The following is a 26720-nucleotide window of genomic DNA, read 5'->3' on the forward strand; positions in this document are numbered from 1 at the left end:
CAATATGGCTGGACTTGTACAGAGAAAAACTGTATTGTATTTGAAGTTGTTGGTAATTATTGTGTGCTTTGTATAAAGCAGAAACTCTGCGAGGCAGTAGCTGGGGTCCAAATAAAATATGAGTCTGTGGGTAGACACAATGACAGATGGAAGAATGTGCCAGGTTATTTGTTACCCCATAAATGCCTTATTAAAATGTTGCAAATGCTATTTAAAGTTGACTCATTTATGTGAAGTGTTTAATACATGTGTCTTCAAAGGACAACTTGGGTGGAGAATTTATTGTCCTGATTTGTTAAACCATAAACTGAGCTCCTTTGAAAGGAAAACATCCTTCTCCAAAAAAGGATTGGGTAAAAAACCGTGGTGGCACTGCTGGTGGGGTAGAAGCAAGATTCAACTTCTTAGTTTTTTTTCCCCACAGGAGGAAGAAAGTAGGCATTGTCTCTTCCAAACAGCTATTTATGCTTCATATAAGAGAAATCCAGCTCAACAGAGTCTTTATCCCTCTCACTTACTGAGGTGGATTGCTTTGGATAGGATTGTGATGACAGTAACCCTATTCTCAGTAAACAAAGTCTCTTGAATTATATAACAAGATCAGGAGGACCTCTCTGCCTCAGAAAGAAAGACAGCACTGTCAGGATGGTTTGCTTGTGCAGCTTTACCATCTTGCACTCTGAATAGAAATCCTCAGTTTACACTTTGGTTTTATTTGGGGATCCTTTGCTTTTTAGAACTTCTCTGTGCAATCTGAGTGTTGTTTGTTTCTTAAGGAGAAAACTGAATGGGTGGCAGAAAGATGCGCAATTTATCCTACAAAAAGGTGGATGGGCACAAGTCAGGAACTCTGTGTCTGATTCTTTGCCTGAACTTTGCTGGGAAAAAAAAAAAAAAGCGTGGAAAAAAATGTATTCTATGCATTATTACTTTGAATGCTGATAACATTGTCATTGTTTCTAGGCCGTGAGAAGACAGAAAAGTCTTGAGCAGAGTATTCAATCTGCACAGGAGACTGACAAAACCCTGCGCCTGATCCAGGAGTCTCTGGCCGCTATTGACAAGCAGCTAACAGCCTACACCGCCGACAGAGTGGATGCAGCACAGGTCCCTCAGGAAGCACTGGTAAGTTGCACACAGGTTGAGCCTACATGTTTACTAGTTTTCTTAATTAACCAAAGAGTCTTTGGTTGTCCCTCAGCCTCTCATTAAAGAGGATTTGCAACATGATCAGCGTGAAAGTGCAAGCAAATTTTGTGTGGGATTATTTTGAGGAGTTTAAGCCATTCTCCTAGAAAAGTCATTTTTTCCTTCTGATTTATATCTGAAGATGATCAGAAGATCTTCTTTATAGAAGATGTAAAGGACTGTAAATGTCATGGAAGACTATGCAGTAATTTTAAAAGGGCAAGGATAAACAACATGGTTCTTTAAAATCCAGCTCCCTTCCTAGAAAAGGAAACTCATCATCCTCACTACTCTTACATGACTCTTTTGCAAAGTCGATTATGTGGTTTATTAATAAATTATTGCAACATAGACAACATTGATAATTATTTCATAATGGGCATTTCAATGTACTTATATTTTAATTTTTACAGCTCATGGAAGTTCAATGGAAAAAGATTTTTCCAATCTTTACACATGGTTTATTTAGATTTTGAAATAAAAATGTACATCTAATTATCATTTTTGCTCTTTCTTTCTTTCTTCTGCAAGGTCTGCTTTACTGCAGCATTAAGAGGGTAAGAATATGAATGAAATAAAACCAAACATCTCTGCAATAAAACTATCTACACTCTACAGTGTTATATACCTCAATTTCTCTGTTAATTCCATCTAAATTTAGGCAGTCAATTTATGAAAGTAAACAGGGGAAAAAGCTACAGGGAAGTTGAGAAAGAGTGCTTTGTAATGATATTTGAAGAGGTATTCAATAATGGGTTTCTTTAGAACTCTACATGCCTGTAGAGTTCTAAATAATTCTAAAAAAATATTAATCTTCTATAGAGTACCTTAGACAATCTTAAATATATTCAGAGCTGAATATATGCAGCCCTGAAAATAATTTTTTAACTGTTACTATGTCTTTTGAATTAACATGTAGATGGGTGTACCTTTCAGTTGCTTTTTGTGTGTGTGTGCTTGAGTACATGCAGATATTTTTATGTGTATGTTGGGATTACAAATGCTATATTTGTAAAATGGGATCACATCTGGATTCAGTCTTATTTTGAAAATAATTTTTATCCTACTTCATTCTCTTCTAGTTTATATCAGTATAATATCAGATTTAGAAAAAAATTGCTTCTATTTGAATCCTAAACAATGTTACCTATCTCTTGACTCTCTTGAATTACTTTTCTTCTTCACAGAAACATGAATTATATAAGCAATTTTTTTAAATAGCTAAAAAAAGCATTTTTAAAGATGCATTTCTTTAATTTCTCATCTTGTAATTATATGAAGTGAACACATAAGAAAAAAAAAATATGAAAATGTAGGTTTTTTCTGGTGTGTTTGGACCCTTACATGTTTCACATGCCCCATGGATCCATCTGATTTATGTGCATTGTCAGGTACCATATTGGGAATTACTACAGACTGGGTAAAAGGAAGTAATTCAGAGCTTCAAAAACTGAAGCAGAATAAAACCCAATCAACCTTAATTATCATACTTTCATAAGAAGATTTCAGCTCAGTGCCTTTGTAGAACTTTTTCTTTTTCTGGAGATTTTATTGTCTAATGTCAGGTTCACCTGATTGTATTATATCCACTGTGGGAAAACCAGCATAGACACTGCTGAGTTTTTCCCTTTCATGTTTTCATTTTATGGTGCCAGTGAGACCTAATGAAAAAAAACTTAATTAACAGCTGAACAGGTCTAAAGCAAATATTGAGGTTCTCTGAAGTTCAGTTGTGAATCTCTTTAAAATCCTTAGAGGGAAAGGGAATAAACAATCATTTTTATGTGGGTAGAGAGACTGAGCCATTCCTCCAGCAAAGAGCCACCCCAGCCAGTGGCAGAACAGGCAGATCCTGAATGGCCACATCTCCTGTGGAGCTCTGCTGGCTCCATTCTTTTGTAGAGCTGGAAACAGCTCATTCATGTAGGGAACCTACCACAGTGTCTGCACAGCTGGAATGGGAATCCTCCAGTCAGTGATGGTGCTTTCTGGGCAGGGATCAGTTTATCCATGCTGAGGGATTTAGCAACCCATTCAGCAATGTGTGTTGCATTTCGAAAAGAACACATGGGGGAATTTATAATCAGAAAGGTGCTGAGCTTGGGAGCTCTGCGTGTTTGCTTCAAAAATTTCAAATCCATTTAAAGCATTCATAGGAGGAATAATCTTTGTGTCAGCTGATCAGAAATTAATCTGAGGAAAAAATTATATTTAGCTCCTCTTTTTTGAGTTAAATGATCAGTTTAGTTTATTCAGAAACTTGACAGAAAGAAAGGGGAGCCCAACGTGTGCTGTTACTTTTCAATGTAAATTCTGTGTGCTTCTTACTCCACCATGTGGTGCTAAGACTTTAATGCTAGAAAGCCAGTGCTACCTGAATTATTTGGAGTACAGCTAAAGATGATGTTTCAGCCAACTACTCAGATAAATCAGTTCAGATTACTCAAGGCCCAATTATGACAAAATCTTGAGTGAAGTAAAATCTCAAGCAATATTGCAAAAGAAAAGATTATTTGCTTGTATGCTTGATCTCATGATCCTGGTGGAAGAATTTTTCATATTTCTTAACTTACCAAAATAATACAGAGAATGAAGTCATCTGACAAGAATTTGCAGTTGGTGGCTTTTTTTAAAGTATTCTTTAACTGACAGGAGAAAAAGAAATCTGAAAATATTACATTTGTATGACAAAATATTTTCAAATAATTATTTGTAGCTTTGTTATTCAATGACTCTTGATGGAAGAGAGAATTTCTACTTTGTATTTATGCTTAGTCTGAGTGACTACATGAATATTTTTACATTATGGGAAAGAAAATCAACTTATTTCATGTCCCACCTGCGTGTGACAAAACACTTTGTCTGTTGTTCTCGCCAGTCAACTATATAAATTGTGGTGTAGAAAATAACTTAATACTGTGTTTTTGGAAAGTACAAAAATAATCTGCTTTGGCAATAAAATCCTTGTATATTTTCACTTCTGTAGAGTTAAGCTCTACATGCTTGGCTGTTTTCTAAGTGAAGGTGCCTATTATACTGTTTTTATAATATCTTTGTGCTTTGTTCAAAACTAAAGTTAATGGGATGATACAATGGCAGAATGGTTCAGTTGTTCAAGATGTCACCTGACAAGATGATGCTGTGCTTCATTGCCTTCAGACTAATATTTTGGGACAAAGAACTCACAATTGTCTACTTAGGAAAGTGTTTAAGTTATCTACACTTTCCTTTCCTCTCCTCTGCTGGAAATTGTGAGGATTGTTTTGTTCAGCCATGTGTGGATCAGTGGTCAGAGGGAAGAGCTGATAATTTTTATTCAAAAGCTTACATTTTGTTAATATATTAAGTTTGAATATCTATGCAGATTTCTCTACTATGCAGGTTTTCACCCTCTACAGATCTCCATAGTATCTGAACATTGTTTTTAACTGCATTTGTCATGTCCAACTTGCTCAGTATTGCCTTGTCAGTCATAGTTCTACCTTATTTGAACTTTCTTTTCTCATTTGGACTCTCCAGTTAATATTTCTTGAAAGTTAGTGTCCATAACAAAGCATGCAGTTTGAGTTAAGAATTACCTATATGTCATTTGTGCTGTAACATCATCTTCTATGTGTGTTATATGCTTTCATATAAATATGAATAAAAGTTTTGCAAATTCCCTGAAAGATTGCCAGTGATGGCAAGTGAGAATCCCTAACCTGTAGGACAAAATAATTTATGCACAGTACTATTGCTTGGTTACACACAGTACAATATATTCTGATGTACTAGAAATTAAATGAAGGCAAGTTTTGCTCTTTATTAAAAAAGCCCAATAAGTAAATAAACAGGAACCACTGAAAAAAAGAAGAGATGGGGATAATACAAGAAAAATTAGTGTTGTCTTATGGATGTTAAGAAGTTCATGCAATAAATTGGTGAGTCAGAAGAGACACAAAAGTCAAAGTGGTCATTTAAAAATTGAATGATAATGGACATCACAGGCAAGTGCTATAAATTCTTTTATATCTGTTAATGAATGATTTAATTTTCTGCCTGTGAGCAGCAGTAGCAAATAAAAATAAAAAAGAGAAAAAGGCTTTCTGTGCTATAAGCCTTACTAACTTTTCTTTTAATCTTTCCTCTGATGTGTTTGTTCTCTCCAATTCTACATTTTGATGTCAGAGAAGATGACACTTCATCTCTCTCCTGCAGATCAATTTAAAGTAGTAAAATAGAACAACCTCTACGCAATGTCCCAAAATGCCTAATTGCTTAAACACTACTCTTATCTGTGCTGTGTTGTTCTGACCTATTCAGATAAGAACTGTTCCATTATGAGCTTTTCAGAGTGACTCTGAGGTTGAACAAAGTAAATTGGAAAATGCAACCAAAAACCGGTTTGTTGATGAGGTGGGGAAGCAAACTGTTGAAATGCTTGGTTTTATATGGTATATTTTTTAGCATTCAGACTGGTTTCTTCCTTATACAGTTCTAAAATCCAAGACATGAAAAAATTATTTGGCTTCAGTTACTTTCTAAATCATCACCTGTTTGGTTCACATGTGGCACAAAAATGGAAGATAATCCTGTTAAAATTCAAACACACTTCAGGGGGAAATTGTAAACTTAGACAAGGACAAAATAAATGCTCAATAATTAAATAAGCCTCCTCATCTTGATAGAATAATTATTTTAATTGACCGGTTTTGTTTTCTCAAAAATTAAATATCATATTTTAAAAAGTTATATTATGTGCTCCAGGTGTTTCTGGCCATTCATTAAATAGTCCTGTCAAGGAGAATTCAAAATATGAAAAATCAAAAATTATAATTTTAGATGAATTTTTAGAAAAATGTTATAAATTTAGAAGGAAAAAAATCATCTAAATTGGGGGCTTTCTGCTAGTCATTTTGCTTTTACAAATACTTTGCTTTAGAAAAATATTTTAAGTCTCCAAATAGTACTGAATAATATAGAGTCATATATATATATTCTTGCAACTAAACTTAGGAAAGACTTAATGGTTTCATGCATCTTTCTTTTTCTCTTAAAATTTACTTCAATACATATTCAATATAACTTGTAAAAACCTGCTTTCAGTTAAGTGTTGAAATACACAGGACATTATATGATATACAAGTCATTATAACCATGTAATAGCAGTATAAAGTAGGCAGCGTATGGTGTACACAGCTTTGTACTTAATAACCTATGAAAATGTGATTAAAAATACACCTATATTAATTTTTACTATTAAAGTTACTGTGGTGTAAGATAAATTTATGTACATATATTTGAAATTATAGCTGGTCTTCAGGGCATCTGAAATATGCTGTATGCCATTAAAAAAAAAAAAAGACTAAATTAAAAATCACTTTTTAATGCAGGAGTAATGGCCTCAAATGCATCTCATGATGGGAACATAGCTTTGTGTCCTTATTTCATAGGGTAATTCTTTTCAGTGGTGCTGTCTAGCAAACATAATTATATGTGAATCTTCCTGAAGTATCGGGAAGATATTTTCTGGGACTTCTTTTCCATTATATTGCACTAGCCAACACTGCTTAAGTTAATTTTGTCTTATATGGTTGATTAATGGTGAACCAAAATAGCCTGATGTTTTTCTTTGGATCACACTCTGATTTTGCAGACAGACAATAACAAGCAATATGTGTGAGAAAATACATGCAGTTAGTATAATAATGAACTGTGTGTCATTGTGCATTCAGCTACAGAAGACTGATATTGAACAGAGATTCTGGTCAGTAGCATGCCAAAAATTGTGTACTGTTTTAGATATGGCACAGCTCTCAAACATGAAGATGATGTTAAACTTTCGGGATACTTGATCAGTTTTGTCTCAACTTGCCTGGTGATACTGTGAAAATGAGAAGAATTAAGAATAGCGAAGAAATAACTTTTCTATTTTTTTTCTATGATTCATTTTTAATATTCTTACCAATGGAAACTGTTGTTTTCCGACAGAAAAAAATAAATCCACATTCAGTCCTGACCATCCCTTGTCCCACTCTGCTGGAGCTGCTCCAGGAGCTCCATGTCTCTCTTGCCCTGAGAAGGCCAGAGCTGGACACAGGACTGAGCAGAGGGGCAGGGGCACCTCCCTCGCGCTGCTGGCAGGGCTCTACAGACTGGAACTGCTGTCCAATGTGGTTCAAAGTCAACTGGTCCAAATAATTTAAACAGCATTCAATTCTCCCTCAAACCTTGCTGATTGCTGCCTTTGTTTTCCAACAGAAAATACAATCTGAGTTAACAAGCCACGAGATTAGTTTGGAAGAAATGAAGAAACGAAACCGGGGTAAGGATGCTGCCAAAAGAGTGCTTTCCCAAATTGATGTGGCACAGGTGGGCAAATTTTATTTCTACCATTTTTCCTTCTCTCATTCAAATTAGTATGAGTGGTATTATTACTCTACCTTGAAGTATTCTTGAGGTATCTCTTCCACTTTAGCTGGTCCTTTCTAGCCAGAAAATCAGAGTGGGTAAAGGATACCATCCATATCCTCTTCCTGCTCATTTTTTTTATGCCAGCCTTCCTGTGTCATTGGCAGCAGTTCTAAGGTGTGCAGGACTGATGTAACCAACTGGTAGGCACACCATGTGATAGGGGATGCTTTGAATGTGCTGAAGTTTCAAGATAAAACTACAGTGGGGCTGTTTTGATGTAAGTTTTGAGGTATTGGAAAATATTTACTGTCAAAATGTATTAAAATATTTGGAAATCTTTAATAGAGCTGCATTTGAAATACAAATTATGCTGAGCTGTTCAATTCCGATATCAGTTTGAAATCTTAGATAATGCATTATTTCATCTAGTTTGATAGACATAGACCCTCTTAAAAATTAAGACTGAATAAACAACAGTGAGAAATACACATTTTTACCCATTTTTACCCATTAATGATAGGTTCTTGACTATTTTGCTGGTCTGTTTCTCGTTGTTTTGTTGGCTTTTGTTTGTAGGTAGCAAAAAAAAATTTCATAATTCATTAGAAAGACAATTTAATTATTGTCATTTTTCAATTCATCCCTGTCAAGTATTTCTAGGCACCTCAGTTTGTGTTTTAATTTTTATTATGGGTATCGTTAATTGCTTTTTAGCAGTTAATTATTTGAAATTAACAATTTGACTTTTTTAAATTTTTCATCTTATATACAGGACTAGATTTCTTTGTTGAGAATATTTATGTTTCTTCAATTTTCAGTCTTTCTTCATACTAACTCACCTTCTGATGGTCTCCATGGCAGCTGTGAAGTTGCCCATATTTCATCAGTGAAATGCTGGCATCAGATGACTGTGTAAATAAATGTTTGTGAATTCAAGAACATACAAGAGAGCACAACCCTTTCTGGGTGCCTTTTTTATTAGTCCACCTCTCTGCAGACATTTTTTTTTTTCTTTGTAATGTTTCTCTAGTTGATTATGTGCACCATTATGATTTTTGAAAAATTGGTGGAGGTCATCTTGAGACACTGCTTTGCTAACATTAGATAAAATATAAACAAAAAAGTAGTAATTTACATGCATAATGGAAATATTAACTACCAAAGCAGGTAGAAGCTGAGCCCTTTATTACATATATTTATGACTATATTTGATTTTAGGCCGCTGAACTCTTTTGAATACCTTCCGATCATTATGCTACCTTTAGTGATAAAACACATTTCATGAAATCAGTCTTCACTTACTATTTTCTGAATAGCATTCTCACTTATAAATAATTTCCTCTTTTTTTTTTTTGCGCTATGTAATCTTTCTAATTTGACATATTTATTCTATTATTCAATTACTTGGGCATAAAGTAAACAACTATGAAAATAAACAAATGCATTGAGACTTTGAAGCAACTGTTAATGGCAGCCAAATTTATCCTGGCTTTTTAGATAATCGTAGGCTGAGAGCTGAGTTCTGATTTTTAATTTAAGGGAATTATGACTAGGAAAATAAAAATCTATTTCTGCCATAGTGGTATAGCACCTAGTTAGTCCTAACAGGCTGAGAATTGTTACATGAATGTAAAATCTTTTCTAATGAATGGTTATTTTTTGCAATTCAGTACTGAATGCTTTTTCTGGTCAACTTTTTGAATACAATTGTCTCAATTGTCTCTTCTCTAGACTAACAAGTATGTTAAAGCATAATGAGACTTTCAGATAAAGGCCTTTCATTTTCCTGTAATTATTTATAAATCTTATATTTTAAAAATGACTTTTTGAAGCAAAGTGAGCAGAAATGAACACATTATTCAGGTATAAAATGTCTTTATACATGACTTTTATGCTGTGACAGGTACAAAACATTTTCGGTTTCTTTATGTTCCAAATTGTTTCAAATACCCACTTTGATTATTTTGCTGCTTTTAAGCATTGATATAATATTATTTTAAAACTGTTGGTGATAAATATAAATATATAATATAGCTGTTATGGTTATCTGAGAGAACTTAAGTGAGAGTGCTAAATGACAAATTAGATCCCACTTGTATATCAAGCTTATTTTCCCCCCTACAGATCCTCAGTACTTTTCAGTTCTTGAGTGACTCTTCACAGATGGCTTTAGTTTTCTCTGCTATTAATATTGTAATTCTCTAAATTTTCTAAGTAACTTTTAATGCATTGACCAACACAAATGGTAACTGATACAGATGTGGCAATGCAAGATTCTCATAGTATTTGGCCTTCCTCAAACTGGAGAGAGTTAAAAACAAATTACATACAAATTTAGTGTATGCAAACACACTGAAGAAAAAATAAGGCCACTCATTCCTACCCTTGTTCCCTGCTTTTATTCAATTGTCCACTTATTCATAGACAGAAAGATTTCCTTTCTTATCTCATTGGATCTGAAATTCATGAGAAGTGTTTAAAGAGGAAAGTTGTTGGAAGGAGCTGCTGGGTATTTACACACTTTTCTGTGGTACTCCAGGTTGTCTGCTGCTCATGATTTCTGCCTACTTTTCAGAAACCTGATAGATGTCAGAAGGGTTTTTACCAATGTATAGACCAATTCTAAGCCTTGTTACAGTTTTTCCTCAAATCTGTATGGCACAGGCCACACTGTAGTGGAATTAAGTGTCCAGGATTTGAAGATAAAAAAATTGGAAGTGTGTTTGCAAATACTGAGTTCCTATTTAATTACTTAGCTATTTCTTAGTGACATTTGTTCTTTTTTTTTGTTCCCAAGAGAGTTGAAAAACTTATTCAACAATACTTCACTCTTTACTTCTATAGAGAAATTTGTTCTTTTTCAAGTAGATAATTAAAATTCCTTTTCTTTATTTTTAATTATTTCCCTTTCCCCTGAGCTAGAGATCATGTGAGCAAGCAGTCTAATTAGTGCACAAAGATAGAAAATTGTGAAAATGGTGAAATTAGAGACCAAGCTTGTCACAGTTTTTTTCAGCCTTCAAATTGCTTTCTTTTTACTTTAGGTTAGGCTTTTTTTAAATTGAAATATAAATCAATTTTATACTCTAAATCTTGGGGTTTGTGCTAGACCTACTTACTGCCAAGCCACATTATTTAGGTTTCTTTGAAGGACTAAAAGTTTCCTTCCTCATACCAAGAAGCAACTGTTAGCGTTGAAGAACATTCACTCTGCAATGTGAATGGCTTATCCTCAAATCATTCAATTTGTCTTCTCCCCACAGCCCTGAACATTTTATATATTGAAAAATATAAAATTTCTCCCTTTCTTTATGTGTGTATTAAGGCTGTTTAGCCAGAGGCTCTGCTGCATCCAGTGCCCTGGATGATGGAAGAATTTTTATCCTCCAGTGAAGATCCAAGATTGTCTGCCACTGGCATTTTCACAAGCATTTTATATTCTTTTAATAAGAAATTGCTGATTGACAATGTATTCCAAGTCTTCTGTAACAGGACTAAGACCTGTCTTCAGCATTGATTTGATTTCACACTTTCTACTTGCTCATGTTTCCTTTTCAGAAAAAGCTGCAGGATGTGTCCGTGAAGTTTCGCTTGTTTCAGAAGCCAGCCAACTTTGAACAGCGCCTCCAAGAATGTAAAAGAATTCTAGATGAAGTGAAATTGCAGGTGCCCAAGCTGGAGATGAAGAGTGTTGAGCAGGAAGTAGTACAATCACAGCTGGATCATTGCATGGTGAGTATTCAGGATGCTGTCTTTCTATTTGCTTTATGCAAAGAAAGCTAAAAATTAGAGATTATTGTCCTTCATGTAGATGAGAAACAAAGTATCTGTTGCACAAAAAAATCCAAAACCCAAACAAACAAAAACCCCAGGAAAACAACAAAATTTCCCTTCAGAACTCTAGATGTGCACTTTCACTATGTGAGAATGCCGTTTAGGGTCCCTTTCTAATTCCCAGTTTCTGTCCTGCAATTGAATTTATCTCCCCATATTGGCTCTATTTTCTGCAACATTCTATAGTCATGGAACTCTGTGACATGACCAAAAGAGGTGTTATGGAACACAAATCTATTTTAACCAGGAAACACAAAGCAAAATGGAGAACCATAGATTAAAACTTCCATGAGATGGCATGCTATGGTTTTCTCTCAGTTCAAGAGCAAAAGTTGACCTGAATATGTCCTAAAGAATATGGCAAACATCTGTACGTATCCCTTTAATATCACTATAATCCTGCTCCCCTTAAATAAATAAAGCTAAACACCTCATTCTTGATGATGATCATAAAAAGAAGATTATAACAGCAAAAGTAGCTGGGGTTTTTTTGAGTTCTTTTTTTTTGGGGGGGGGTTGGGCTTTTTTAGTTTTGGTTTTTTGGTTCTTTGGTTTTTGGTTTTTTTTTTCAACTTTGTTTGGTTTGTTTGTTGGGTTTTTTCTGTGGGTCCTATTTTTACTGGGACAATGGCATGCCTGAAGGTTTCCCCTTCCCAACTTCCTTCAGATGTAAATGTAGAAAGCATTTAAATTTTAAAAATGAGCACGGGACAAGTCAATGTTATTGCTTTACATCTTTCATTTTTCTTAAATGAAAGAAGAAAAATTTTGCACTTAAATTCATATTCTTGTGAGAATGGCATTCTTATTAAAATGATGTGGTAGTTAGAAGCTCTGTACTGAATTAATATGTCTTCACTCAGCAGCTGGCTTTTGCAACCCTGATATATTTTGTGGAAAAGTTATAGTGATTTTAGAGCATCTTTAACTAATAGGATTCTCATAATGTTCCTGTTTTTCAAAATCAAGTTGTATTATATATTCAGAATTTAGACAATTTATGTGCATCATACAACAGCTTCCTAATTTGTTGGCCACTTTTCAGGAATGAAGAATTTATTATCATATTAAGCACCTAGAAAGGAGTTAGACCATATACATACTACTCTAAGTAAATAAAGTAGTAATTGTAGGTCCACCTCATTTGGTTACTTTTATTAACTAAATTTTTTAGAGCATGACACTTAATAAATGTAGGGGTAATCCTCTCTCCTTCCAGTCTCTAGATTTAGCAGTATGAAAAAAATGACAGATTTTAAAACCTAATGGGTATTTGTTGTTCGAATACATCCAACATTATGTATGAGTTAACAGAAGATATCTGTTGTTGTTTTAAATACTGCATTCCCTAAGTTTTAAGACAACCTCTGTCACAGACTAAACCAATTAATAATGATGTGTACTTTCTCATGTATAACATTTCTAACACTAAAATGAGTTTAGTTATTAGTTTAGTTAATTAGGCTTTAGTGACATGTTGTTGAGGTCACTGTTGGTAAAGATGGACTGTTCTGAATTTAAATTCTGAATACTTCCAATGGTCTTTTCTAGTTTTCATGTTTTAATGGTGGTGTTTCACTTTTATATTTCTATTTGATTAGAAATTATATAAAAACCTGAGTGAGGTGAAGTCTGAAGTGGAAACAGTGATAAAAACTGGGAGGCAAATTGTTCAGAAGCAGCAGACTGAGAACCCAAAGGAACTGGATGAAAGGCTTACAGCTTTGAAGCTCCAATATAATGAATTAGGTGCAAAGGTAAGTTCTGTGTTTTTAATATAAAATCATGTACCGGCAAAGTGAAAAGTAATCTCGGTATGGTAAGTAAATGGGATTTTTTACTGGTTCCTTTCAAGGTTGTTCCTGTGGGAGAGAAGGAGTGGAGGCAAAGGCAATCACCAGCATGGCTATTCAGTTGTTCAAAGAAAAAAAACCAAAAACAACCACCTAGAAAAATAAAAAAAATCCTCTATTGCAACTCAAAATTCTAGTCTCTTAATATTGTATTTTTTTTTCCTGCTAGTTCATTGGTTTTTAGAGTTCAGATGGGGGATGTTGTTTCATTCTGATGCCTCAAAGAGTCACTTCAGATTAGGAAATTACTTAGATCAATTTTTACTTATAGGGCTGTTTCATAAAAGAAAAATCTACCTTTTAAATTACTACTGCCTCTGACTGTACAGATCTTAAAGTATATAATTTCCATTTCTTGCAGTTCAAAAATCTGTTGAACAAAAAACCTCTTGCCACTGGAGCTTTCCTCAAGAGGCACTTGTGCAAAATCTAAACAGAGTAGGATGGCCAGGGACCTAACCAATATTAACTAGAGTCAGAAGAGACATTGTGGCATTGTCTAAAGAAGACTTCATTTAAATAATTCAGTTAACACATATCCTTCATTACTCTGTTTAGTTTTTCTTGCCCTCATTAGAACTATTCAAAGAACTTCTGAAAACTGTAGGATGAGATTGAATTTGGTGTTGACTGGATAAATGAAAATTGTGAAAGATACATAATACCTGTCTGTTTATTTCTAAAATTTATGCACTTGAAAAACGCAAAACAGGACAGGAGGCAAATTCTTAATTTTAAAATTATAAATTATTCAAATAATAAATTATTAATAGCTAGGAAAATGAGCCCATGGTAATACTGAGAGCCAGTATGTGGTTTAAACAGATAATGAGACTCAAACCCTGGTGACTACAGTATGACAAAGCAATAAGAGTTATGTTACTTTTGACAGAGATAATACTTATTAGGGAATCTGAATTAAAACAGTTCTCTCTTGCTAGAAAGTAAAGGTATTAAGAGACATCAATCCTTTGAGTGTCAGGAAAACTGGAGTCAGCTTCAGTAGGTGTGGATAACTGTCATTTGGGATTGGATAATATGTTTGAGCTCTCCATTATTTTAGAAATAACTGTGGCATTCATTCCTGCATTATGTTTCACTTAACAGCAAACAGGTGCTATTATTGTAGGAAACCTCTCTTATCTAATGAAGGGATAAAAATGTACCATTAGGGAGCCATTAGTGACTTGAAGTGAGCCATATTGCAAATTGATGTGTCTCAAAAATGTGCAGTGCTGGGCTTAGCTCTGCTGCCCTAGGTGGAATTTCTCACATTTAATTTTACTCAGCATGGTAATTAACAGTTTAAGAGAAAGTCACAGAAGCCCAGATATATAGAAATAAAGGAATTGAATAGCCATTATCAGCACTAATTATTGCATGGAGAAAAAGACCTTTTAAGAGAAAAATAACAATATTTATAACTAATAGTAAGTCTCAGGACTGAAATTTATGGTCTGAGGGAAAAACACTTCTTCAAGCATAGGTTCACGTGCATGATTTTGTAGGTGCTGTTTCAAAAGGCCCCCTCATAAATAAAGTAACTCACGATCACATTTTCTGACCCAGAAGGCCTTTAGAGGGCACTGTTTCCTATTTTTTTGTAGAAAATACATCTTTACATTTGAAGTACTAACAAACTGATTAATCAGTAACCTCTGGATATATGCAATGTATATGGTGATATTGTATTAATTATATAATAAACACATGTTAGGGATGTATATAGGAACACAACTATTCTCTCCCTGTTTTGACAAGTATCAGTAACTTCATTTTGTAGTATACCAGGTGTTTAAAATTCTTAAACAGGCAATCAAGATAAGGGTAGTGCACTTTGCATTGTATTGCTGCTAAGTAATGTTATTTACAATTGCCATTACACTCTTCAGAAGAAGAGGTGGAAAACCTGGCTCCATGTGTGAATAGAGCTCTAAAAAGCTGATTTTTATGGTCCTTCCCAGGGATTTACCTCTTGGCCTGACTGTAAGTTCTCTGGTCTCATTTAATAAATTTGGCATGCAAGAAAGCACATAAAGCATATCCAGTGAAAAATGTTATGAGATTTCAGCAGTAAGCCTTTACAGAGTGATAATAAATTATCAGGACACTTTATAGCTTATTCCCTAGGCAAATCTCATCTCCTTACTCAGGGATGGCAAAAGCCATGTACCTAACCTTGTAACATCCTGTTACATTTTAAAATCTCAGATTCTCCTTGGCAGCTGATCTACGAATCCATTTGATCATTGTACCACTACTTGTTCTTAATGGAAAAGTAGAAAATAGTTTTAGTAGGTGCAGTTCTCTACCACTGTAGAAAGTTTTTTTCTACTTTAAAATGCTTAAATACAAATCAGCAGCTGCAGTCTTAATGTGATTACTATTTGACATTCAAGCTAATTAGGAACTTCTTTTAAATATTAGTGATCTCTGGGACACTTTTAATCCTCCTTCTCTGATTGGGATTTTTTGAACTTCATCACAGCATAATTTATTAATTTTTATTTTCTGCTACTAGCTGCCTGTTGTCTATTGTAGTGTAGTCTCCCCAACTACGACCTCTTCATTTACTCTTCTACTTTCTCTACTAATTAAGCAAAACCTTTTCTTCTTCTCCCTGAAGAGTCTCAGGGCTTGCAAGAAATGCTGTATTTGCCCTGTTCTTTTAAAATGCATGTGAGACAGTCAAGGCAATATAATTACTCAGCCTTCCTTCCAGATACCATGTACCAAGTTTAAAAGAACTTTAAAGCAGAGGTCATCCCCAGTACTTTACATCCAAAGCATTCAGAAAATTAAAACCTTAAAGATTAAATGTGCTGCTTTAGTTTGACATTATTCAGTGACATTGTGTTTCAAGTTTTCAGGCTATTTTTGGCTGGTATGTCTTTTCTTCCATGTAGCTTAGCTACACAGAAAAAAACATTGAGGAATCCCAGTTCCTACATGGCCACCTATATTAAAATATGCCCTTTGAAGGGTTTTGACATCTATTTTGTGTCACTAGGAAAAACTGTTAGTTCAGTTGTTCTAAATTAATTTGCTATTCACAAGTTCAAAACAGAGGAGGAGGTTTCTGGAGCTCTGTTAGTAGTTCAAATTCAATGCATCTTTATGCACATAATTTTCTTGTAGGTGTTTGCATTCTAGCAGCAGAATTACTGATACTGAGAGCAAAATAATCAAGACATACCTGTACTAAAAGTGCAACTTCACCTGTGGAATCCCAAGTCTAGATTTTATAGAGAAGTATAATATATATTATATATTATATATTATATATTATATATTATACCTACAGAAAATTTTATATAAAAGCCATTGGACCTGTTTCACTGAAGGGTTAATAATCACAATTATTCTTTCTGCAGGTGACAGAAAAAAAGCAAGAGTTAGAGAAATGCTTGAAATTGTCCCGGAAACTGCGGAAAGAGATCAATGCCCTGACAGAGTGGCTGGCAGCGACAGACGCGGAACTGACAAAGAGATCGGCTGCGCAGGGGATGCCGAGCAATTTGGATGCTGAAATTGCCTGGGGCAAGGTAACAATGTAACACACATATGTGAATATTGCAGAAAGGTAGATTTATTTCGTGATAAGGAAAAGAATTAACAGTTCTGGCGGTTTAGTTAGTGGAACTTCGTGAATGTTTTGGCATTATCTCGCCTTAGCGTTAACGCTCGGTAAAGTTTAAACCTTCTTGTCTCTTCAGAGATCAATAGCACAATTCACCTTCACGTTGCATTAATCTTCACTGAGATGAATTTAAAGTTAGAATTTAATTTTTTAGAGTACTATAAATCAACCACCCAGTATCCACGTAAGTAGAGATTTCTTACACGGTTCTACTGATGCTTAGAAAGGTATTAAACAGTACATGAAAGATTAAAGGTGCCAGAACACTATATATTCTATGTGTTCAGATAGCAGCCGGGATATTTGTTTCCTTACTCTTAAATTTGTAGCTAAATCCTTTACATTCTGGGGCCTTCCTACTTCCATGAGACTTCACCCTGAACTCATCTTTCAGGTTAAAACTCAAAGCCTAAATCAAACCTTTCCTCAAAATCACAGTTTAAATAAACATTTTACAGAAACTGAGGAATGGATGATGTCTGTATAGACACAGAGTATTTCTGTGTGATGCTAAAAATTGGCATGTTATTACTCAACAGTAGCTAATCTATTTAATTTTCTCCACATGTAATAGAAATCTAATCTAGCTAAGGTCATAAACAAACCAAGTGATCATTATTCACACATACCAAAATCTGCATTTTAGAGCACACTATGGTCAACATTATCCAAAGCTTCAAAGTCTCAAATAGCTGTGTGCAGACAGTAGCATTTTGAACAAGCATTTCTATATAATTTCAAAACAAACAAAAAAAAAATTCCCTTAAACAGTATTGGGAGTCTGTGAAAAAAAAAACAAAAAAACAAAAAACCCAAAACCACTTCTGCTTTGTTTAATGGGAGAAATCTTCTAAACATTTTACTAGTTTCACTATGCATTATAGAAATAATAATAAATTATACACAGGCAATCTTCCTGATTTTTAATGGCAGTGAAGATTCAAGGAACTTGAGTAAAATTTGTTTTGTGGACCCACAGTCTACACATCTTTTCTTAGGTTTAGAATTCTTTTTTTTGATCATCAGTCTCTAAGAAAGACAGTACTTTAAAAGTGATATCCAATAATATCAACTTTCTCTTTTACTAATTTACAATTACTGCTTTGACTATTTCAGTTTTCACTTTCAAATCAAAATCTAAATCCCTGCAACCCCCATTTTTCTCTCTTATGGTTGCCTGATGTTTTCTCATTTTCACTTGCTGCTTTTCCTGCAGTAAATTTTGTGCAGTTCCTCTCATTTCTTTGGACTGATATTGTGATCTTAGAATCACAGAATCATGAAGGCTGGAAAACACAAAGATCCTGGAGTTCCACCTTTGGCCGAACACCACCATGGCAATTAACCAAGCACTAAATGCCATGTCCAGTTGTTTCATCAACACTTCCAGGGATGGTGACTCTGCCACTTCCCTGGACATCCCATTCCAGTGCTTAAATATCAGGTTTGAACACCCCCAGCTCCCTCAGTGGCTTCTCACATGAGTGACCCTCCAGACCCTTCCCCAGCTCCGTTCCCCTTCTCTGCACTCACTCCAGCCCCTCAATGCCTTTCCTGTAGTGAGAGGCCCAGAACTGGACACAGGATTTGAGCTGTGGCCTCACCAGTGCCGAGCACAGGGGGACAATCCCTGCCCTGGTCCTGCTGTCACACTATTGCTGATCCAGGCCAGGTGCCTTTGGGCACACCTGGCTCATGTTCATACCTGTCAACCAGCACCCCCAATTTCTTTTCTGCTGGGCAGCTTTCCAGTGACTCTCTAACACCCATAACAAAGGATAAATGTCATATATTTAAGAGAAAAAATATAAAATCTTCATGTTTTAACATCCCCAAATTAATCTGCTACGTAGTTAGGCCATTCTCCCAGTAAAATAAAAATAATCTTCAGTGTTGACTACACAGCACAGTTCTACTGAAACAGAAACATGCACTGCATGTTCCTGTCATACACGCATGCATGCTTACATGCATACAGATGCATGTAGTTTCTCAGGGGTTTAAAGAGAAAGATTTGTCCTTAATATCACTTTATTGTTACATATGAACGTTAATGATTCAGAAGTTGCATAATTAGGACCTTATACCTGATGATTTGTGCACCTGCACAGTAGGAAGCCTCTGTTATGTCTTAAGCTTGCTACAACAAGTACAATGTGTTCTTTATCTGAAGACAATCAAAAAAGGTAAAAAGAGCTAATTAAAATAAGAACTATTAACACGAAAAAAATATATCAGACAGGAACCATTCTATCTTCTAATCTTAAAGAGTTCTGTTGAGTATTGTGAATTCTCACAGGGAATTGATACATAAAGTTTTGAAGGAAAAACTGGTAAAAAGCATATTTTGGCTTCAAATACTCCTCAAAGCCTTTACTACAATCTAAACTCATGTAGTACCTCAGCTCTTCCCCTTCAGTCAGTTCATCACTAAAGTAAGAACAAACAACTTTGGGTGAGAGCAGCTGCCTCTTGGCAAAATACGTATGTACTGAGTGGTTTTCAAAATTCCATTTTAATATTGCCTTTTAGGAAATATAAACAAATATTCACATATATGTAAGTAGACTTCTAATGTGGAACAATCCAACAGGTAGTATATGTGGCAAATCCCACACTTACAAGAGTAAATATTTAGAGAAATTATGTGGATTGTGCTTTTTCCTAAAGAATCTGCTCCCACTAGGAGACAGTGCTGCATTTTATCCTGGACACTTTAAAATTCTTGTGGGGACTTCATAAATAAGTACGATGCTGCTATTCCTATGTGGATTTCATTGAGGCATCACACAAAATTGTACATCAATAATTTAGTCCCCAGAACCAGAGCCTCACAGTAGCTGATTAATGTCACAGCTTTGGGCTTTGGACTTCCTGGGTAAGTAGGCTGCCAAAGACAGTAACCAATCTAATGAAATGCACTGGGAGATGAATTAAGCCCAGCAGATTCCCATTGTGACAAAAGTCTGCAGAAAAACAAAGATGGAAAATGAAGAGAGAGAGAGAGGAGAATTCAATAGTGCAAATGAACTGAAAATTGGATGTGTGCTGCTGTCGATATATCTAAGCAGAGAGCTAATAATCTTTTTTTCTTTACAGGACAAGGAAGCAGTTATATTTATTAGTGCACTTATTTCTAATTCATTTTCAGCACCCAAGTCTTCTTAAAAGTGAAAATAACTCAGAGGGTTACAAAGATAATTATAGAGTTGACAATAAAAGAAATCATACATCTGAACGTTGTCTTCAAGGTATAAACACCTTGAAGTAAAAAGAAATGTCCATCTTGAATAGGAAAGTAAGCTAATGAAAGATACCATTAATCTGGACATCAAGGGAAATGTGGTATTTGTTCCTGTGTAGAATTTCTCAAGGAATGGAACAAAAACTTGGCTGAGTTATGTGAAATGAGATGGGCAATATACTGAAAACCGTAAATCCTGCCTTTCTGCTCAGTAGAGACAAGTTAAATCTTTCCATTTGAATTCAGCTCTGTTTATAATAGATAAGAAAAATGACACGCGGGTGGAAAGATAGTCATTAACATCGTATATTAGAAATCCATTTATAATTAGAATTCTGATTTAGTGAACATATTTATCACTGAAGACATTAACAACTGCAGGGTTTTTTTGTCTTTTAATCAGGAACTGGACTGATAAGAATTAGATTGCCAGAAAACCATGTTCTTAAAAAGGAAATGGCAGATGGTATTACCAGGAAAATTCTGTATCACTCCCTACTATCAGCAGTATGACTCTGCCAATGCTTTAATCTGATTTTTTAACACAGTGTGTAATACCAATGAGTATAAAGTTGACTTGAAGTACTAAGAATTACATTTAGCAGCATATTTCCTGTCAGTAATACCCATAGAAGAAGACAAACTGTAAATTGTGTCAACTGATTCACAGTCACTGGCCAAAATGCAATAAAAAATAGAAGATGTGCTGTAAATAAACAAATAAATATGTTTAATCAACCACTGAGAAGACCATAATGTCAGCTTCTGATTAATTCTACAATCCCACCTGTGAGAGCTGAGCCACCAAATTTCCTTTAGAAAGATTCTAATTGCAGAGGGCTTTCAAGTAATCCAAAGATCACAGGCAGTGTAAAGGCACACAGAACTTTTCTTCACTCATTCATTGTTGTTGTGTTTTTTAATCTACATATGTTAATGACCATCATGACTAAATATACTATCCCCTGCATTTTCTTACAATTCTGGTTTGTTTGGAAAAAAAAACATCATTAGTTCATCTTGGCACATAGTAGATTTATCATTATAAAATATAGGTCTGAAGCTCTTTTTACCACATCTTCAGAAAAACAAACCAAACCAACAAAATATTGAAAGAATAATTAAAGAACCAAAACAACAACAAAAAAAAATCCATAAAAACACCAAGAAACCCGTTTCTATGTAACTTCTGTTTTCAAACACAATTAATTCCTAGTTGGCATTTGGTGATGGGAGGGATGTACAAAAATCATCACAGTAAACCAAAACCATCAAATAATTAAAAAAAAACAAAAAAACCAAAACAAACCAGTTGTAACTGTTTCATAAAAACCCCTGTAAGTATATTTTAGTAAACTGAAAGATAACGAGTATGTCACAGCACAGTGGGATCAGAGACAGGACTGTGAACACCACTCAAAATGTAAATATCTGCACAGGGAACTGCAATTATCTGTTCTAACATGATTCATCCTGTCATCCTATGGATCCATATGTAAAGTAGGTAATATATTACCTACTGTATGCAGCTACAAACCACTTATAAATTCTCAGCAAAGATCATCCCTATGACTTTACATGCTGCAGCGTGGTTTCCCTTCAGCACAGATTTCAACCTATCCAAAACTGTTTTTTAAACAGAACTTTTATTTTGTACTGCAGCTCCTTTCCTGAGGTTCTGATGAATGAAACTGGCACAAGGGAAGCTCAGATTCTCCCTCTTTCCATTCTGATGTTTCTGGGAATGGGATTAGAAACTGATCACCCGAGACATGCTCTACATGCAGGGTTGCACCAGGGTCTGTCTGATTGCTTTAATTTCCTGGATGCCAGGAACCTAGATGCCATTTCTCCTGGGAATGTTCAAGTCCTGGGAGTTCCATGGTGGTGTAATCCCCCAGTTTTGATTAAAGCAGGCTACCAACATTTTTCTTATGACCATGAGTGAGAAAAGAATAACAGTTCCTTAAAAAGCAAAGGAAACATTTCAGCCAGTGAAGCACAAATTAATTGTTTGGGTCAGAGAATTTCCATTGTAGTATTTTGTGGCTACCAAATAGCCATAACTGGTACTTCAGAAATGTGAAGTACAGGAGCTTCTTCCAAAGAGGCACTTCAAAACTTGGTCTAACTGAATAACTGAAATTTTATTGGGGAGAGATTCACATCATTTTAACTTTTGTATCTGGTAGTAGATGTGATCCTAAATAGTGGCATATTGTAGAGAAGTGCGATATATATATCCTTAATATAATCTGTATGATTTGTATACATATTTTAATGGAGATATCTTTCCTGGAAGTATTTATGGAGCCTTTCTCTTCCAGCAGGTAATACACACTTGGATAAGAGTTTGTTTTATAAATAAATATACTAGTCTTAAAAGAAAAAAAGATAATGTAATAACTTCATTATAATGTTAAACAGTAGAAGAATATAATCTGTTTTGGAGTTGTTCAACATTGTTGATAAATTTTCACAGCTGTAAGTGAATGCTCAGTGTTAGGTTTTTTAGTTCAATCTTTTGTTCACATGTTTTTGTTTGCCCAAGATGCCATGATTATATCAGAAAAATAGCTTCTTCAAAACTCCTACATTTCTGTATTTTATTTATGTTACACAGTTTCACCCTGATAAACACACAAAATCAAAATGTATAAATTGCCTAGTCCTTCTAGGAAGAGTTTCACCACTTTATTTGTTGATGTTTCATCTTGTACACATTGTGGTAGTGCTTGGGACTTGGGGGTTTGGAGATTTTTTAAGGTTTTAGGTGTTTTAAATGTAATTTTTAACTTGCAAAGCTAAGTCTATTATTTCTGTTATTTAAATTCTACAACTTTCTTATATATTTTCAAATAAATCACACAGCTGGAATGCAATTTTATGTTATGGCAACCAGAAAGGAGCTTAAATCCAGCAAGGCTGTGTGGAAATTGCTCTTTAAAAATTAGGAGAATTTAAAAGCCACTCCCTGACTTTTACTGAAATAATCTTAGTTAAATCCTGGCATCATGACACATACTTCTTTGTTTTATGTAATGTTGTTAAATTAATAGTAGTACTTTTGATTTTTTTTTCTTACAGAAAATTTAACAGTGCTGTCTGTTATATTGCCGTGAACAAAGTATGTGTAGACTATTACTTTCTAGTAATACTGGAAAGAAAAATGGGAAATCCTTAGGAATATAATGAAGAGATGCCAAATAAAAACAAACCAAAAAGGCCTTACTGAAGTTGTGAAAGCAAGTTAGTTTACCTGCTGCACTTTGTAACCTATAGGGGAAGTCGTAGCTGATAATGCAGCCTGGAATCCCACTGACTTTACAGACCCTACTAGTTTTTCAATTGTATTCAGGACTTGTAATACTGGAGATTTAAAATATTGAGGAAAAACTTTTGTCCCTTCAATGTTGTGTTGAGGGCCATAATGTTTTTTTTTTTTTTTTTAAGACAATGAGGGAAAGTGTGATTTACTTGGTTCATGTTCCTTACTTGCAATTACACAAGGGAGTTAAAATCCATATTGCCCAGAGGTGCATCTAGTCTTTAGTTTACAGTTATTCTTTAAAAGGAAATAACGTGTTTCTTACACATAGGGACTTACACATCTGGGTTTTGGGTAACAGTTGTGTTTAATAGACATCTAATTTTTTGGTCCATCTGTTTACTAGTTGGGATTAATATTTATTTATATAGCCCAAGATTGGTCAGCATTTTCATAAATGTAAAATACAAAAGAAACCACAACCCATGGTAAATACGCTTCAGAGAGTCTTTTCCTTATGAAAGAAAATAGTTTAGAAAATGAAAGAAAGCTGATCAAAATTTTCCATCTTCAATTTAGGGTAAATTATGTCTTTTGTGCTATTCTTTTTTCATGATGACACTTTGCACCTGCTGCGAGACAAATAAAACAGTACTAGAAGAGGGCATGTTTTTCCTTTAATCTGACAAAGACCTGCTGAAATTTTAAACTCTCCTTTTCAAATTCTGTAATTATATAGTATATTGCTGATAATTTGCATCAATCATGCCTTGGTTCTATTATGTCGCATGTAAGAATTTTTCTGTAAAATAACATTGCAAAATGAGATCCTGAATTCTGTTAAGCATAGGAAGTGAGCTGCTGCTTTAAACATGACACACTGAATAAATTGAAGGTACTATTAAGGTTCTATTTTACCAAAAAGAATAATTTTATACTGTCTTTATTGAAAAATGAACATTCTGCTTTCACTGTCAATACACTATGAACAAAATTATACTGATCTGTGACCATGAGAGATATGATATTGTGGAGGTCATAAAGGTGGGGTTCTACTGCAGAACAGCATTCATCCTGAGATTGAAGTATTGGTTTTGCTATTTGTTTGAATTTTTTTTTTCTTTACTGTATTTAGGTTTCTGTGAGACATCCATGTCTCTGAAGACCAGTGCTTCTTCCTTCTCTACTAAGTTCTGTTTGTGTTCATCTTGGAACAGTTTGTGCTTGCAGTTTTATTTTATAGGCAGAGATTTATATGCCTGGATCATTGCTATCAGGTGCCAAGGATCTCAGATAAATTTCTCTCATAAAAACAGTTATATGTGAAATTAGGTGTGAGGGGTTTGTGCCTCTCCTTGAGTATTCAGTAAGACTGCTGTACTTTGCACTTTGCCATCTCACTGCTTAGTATTTAAACACCTGCTTTTTTTACATGCTGTCTAAATATGTTGGGATTTGTTCCTTTTGTTAGACATCTTGTATGTTGCAGTGAATATTAAGACATGAATAATAAGTATATTATGTAACCTTACATATCAGATCTACAAGGTAAGATAACAGTGGGAAGAGATGCTGGAAATCTGACTTTAAAGCACTGCATATGTGTTGTAGTCATTCAAGCTTAGAAATTCTATGGGCTATAGCTTATTTTTAGTATTTTGGTTTGCAGAATGAAATCCCAAGTGAATGGAATGAAAATGTGCATTTCTACAATTAGGAAATAAGTTTAACAGAATGAAATAACATGATTTCTTCTGAAAAAGATTGCATTGAAAAGTATTAAAATAAGACAGAAAACTTCATCAAAAATAGTGAATATTTTATTAAGGTGTCATCATGATGGTGTATTATTGTCCCAATTATTATGCAAGCTTTATGTGCTATTTGATAACTAGCTAATTTTATTATATAAAAAATTAACTTTAACATCTCCATATAAATATTATAAAATGTTGATTAATTTTTAATAATTAATTATTGAAACTATATTTTGAACACTGAAAGATAGTTTGCACTTTTTGAAAATTAGGCTATTGCAAAAAGATGAAGGATATATACAATTTTATCAGAGCTCAGGAGAAAAAAAATTGCTTTGTACTTGCTGCTCTTCACAGAATGCCTTTCCTTCCTATAGGAAGCAAGAATGTGTGTTCTAGTATAAACTTGCTGCCTGATTTAACATTTCATGTTCTTGGTGTGGATAATTTTTAATTCCTAGAAATTTTATTTCTTGTTCTGCTCATGTAGGCAACACGTAAGGAGATTGAGAAACGCCAGGTCCAGCTTAAGAGCATCAGCGACTTAGGAGAGAATTTGAAGGCAGTGATGAAAGGAAAGGAAAGTCTTGTGGATGATAAACTCAGCCTGCTGAACAGTAACTGGAAAGCGGTAACTTCACGTGCTGAGGAATGGTTCAATCTCTTACTGGTAAGGAAAATGCATTTCTTCACACAGAGGAAATGTTGGTTTCCAGTTGTACACGCCCAGCTTATAGAAGTGCTTTTTCTGGTGCCTTGGACTGTGCTTATTGAATGCATAGGTACACAGGCAATCAGATTGATTGTTGTTTAGTACATTGTGTATGTTTTGAAAATCTCATTAATTACCAAGTGGAATTTTGATTGTTAGCAGTTTGCAATCCTGTGTGTCTCAACAGTTCTTGCATTGTTTTTGGTTTGTTTTTTTTTTCCTAATAAGTCAAATGCAGTTTAAAGGACAGAGATTACTTCAGTAGTCAAGTAAAAATAATAGTCAAGTAAGCTGAGAAATTCTTAATATTGATACCAACAACATCAGCTACTTTTGGCTGCATTAGCATTTCTGTTTAGGACAGTACAATTGGGAAATAAGTTTCCCATTTTCAAGTTGGTTTGGCCCACAGGATAGTTCTGGTGTGTGTGAGTTTTGATTCATTTTAGAGGCAACTAAATCGTAAGCTCTTCTCAGAGTGCACACATGATGTGCTGAAGGACTATGATTTGGTCTTTCAGAACTTCATGATCCTCCTTTGCATAGTTTTATAGGGCATATTCAAATGGGGATAATTTTTTAAGGGGACTGGATTAAGTGTAGTAGACAGTAAAACCCCTAATACACATTTCACACGGATTCAGGAGCTTCATCCCCAGCTGCCTCAAACTACAGATCGTGGCATAACTATTCATTCTGTCGTGAAGAGGTGACAGCTTGAACCCTTAACTACAGAAGGACCTTAACAACTGGGCTGTCAGAATGCTTTGGGATATCTTATATGCTGTTTCTGTTCCTGAGAGCATGGGAATGCAGTTTCACCCTGGAGAA

General features: G+C 34.6%; 1 protein-coding gene across 9 annotated transcripts in view; it reads left to right on the forward strand.

Moving 5' to 3' along the window:
- Nucleotides 1–26720, forward strand: part of DMD (dystrophin) — a 1148686-nt gene that overhangs the window by 519445 nt on the left and 602521 nt on the right. For all 9 annotated transcript variants that reach the window (XM_071430346.1, XM_071430344.1, XM_071430345.1 and 6 more), the window contains exons 29-34: nt 964–1125; nt 7429–7539; nt 11140–11313; nt 13017–13172; nt 16643–16813; nt 25668–25847. In XM_071430346.1, the coding sequence (XP_071286447.1) occupies nt 964–1125; nt 7429–7539; nt 11140–11313; nt 13017–13172; nt 16643–16813; nt 25668–25847 (954 nt within the window). The remainder of the gene's footprint in view (nt 1–963; nt 1126–7428; nt 7540–11139; nt 11314–13016; nt 13173–16642; nt 16814–25667; nt 25848–26720) is intronic.

The sequence above is a fragment of the Agelaius tricolor genome, unplaced genomic scaffold (genome assembly GCF_023055355.1).
Source record: "Agelaius tricolor isolate 1412-34295 unplaced genomic scaffold, bAgeTri1.0.p SCAF_7, whole genome shotgun sequence".
Classification (NCBI taxonomy): domain Eukaryota; kingdom Metazoa; phylum Chordata; class Aves; order Passeriformes; family Icteridae; genus Agelaius; species Agelaius tricolor.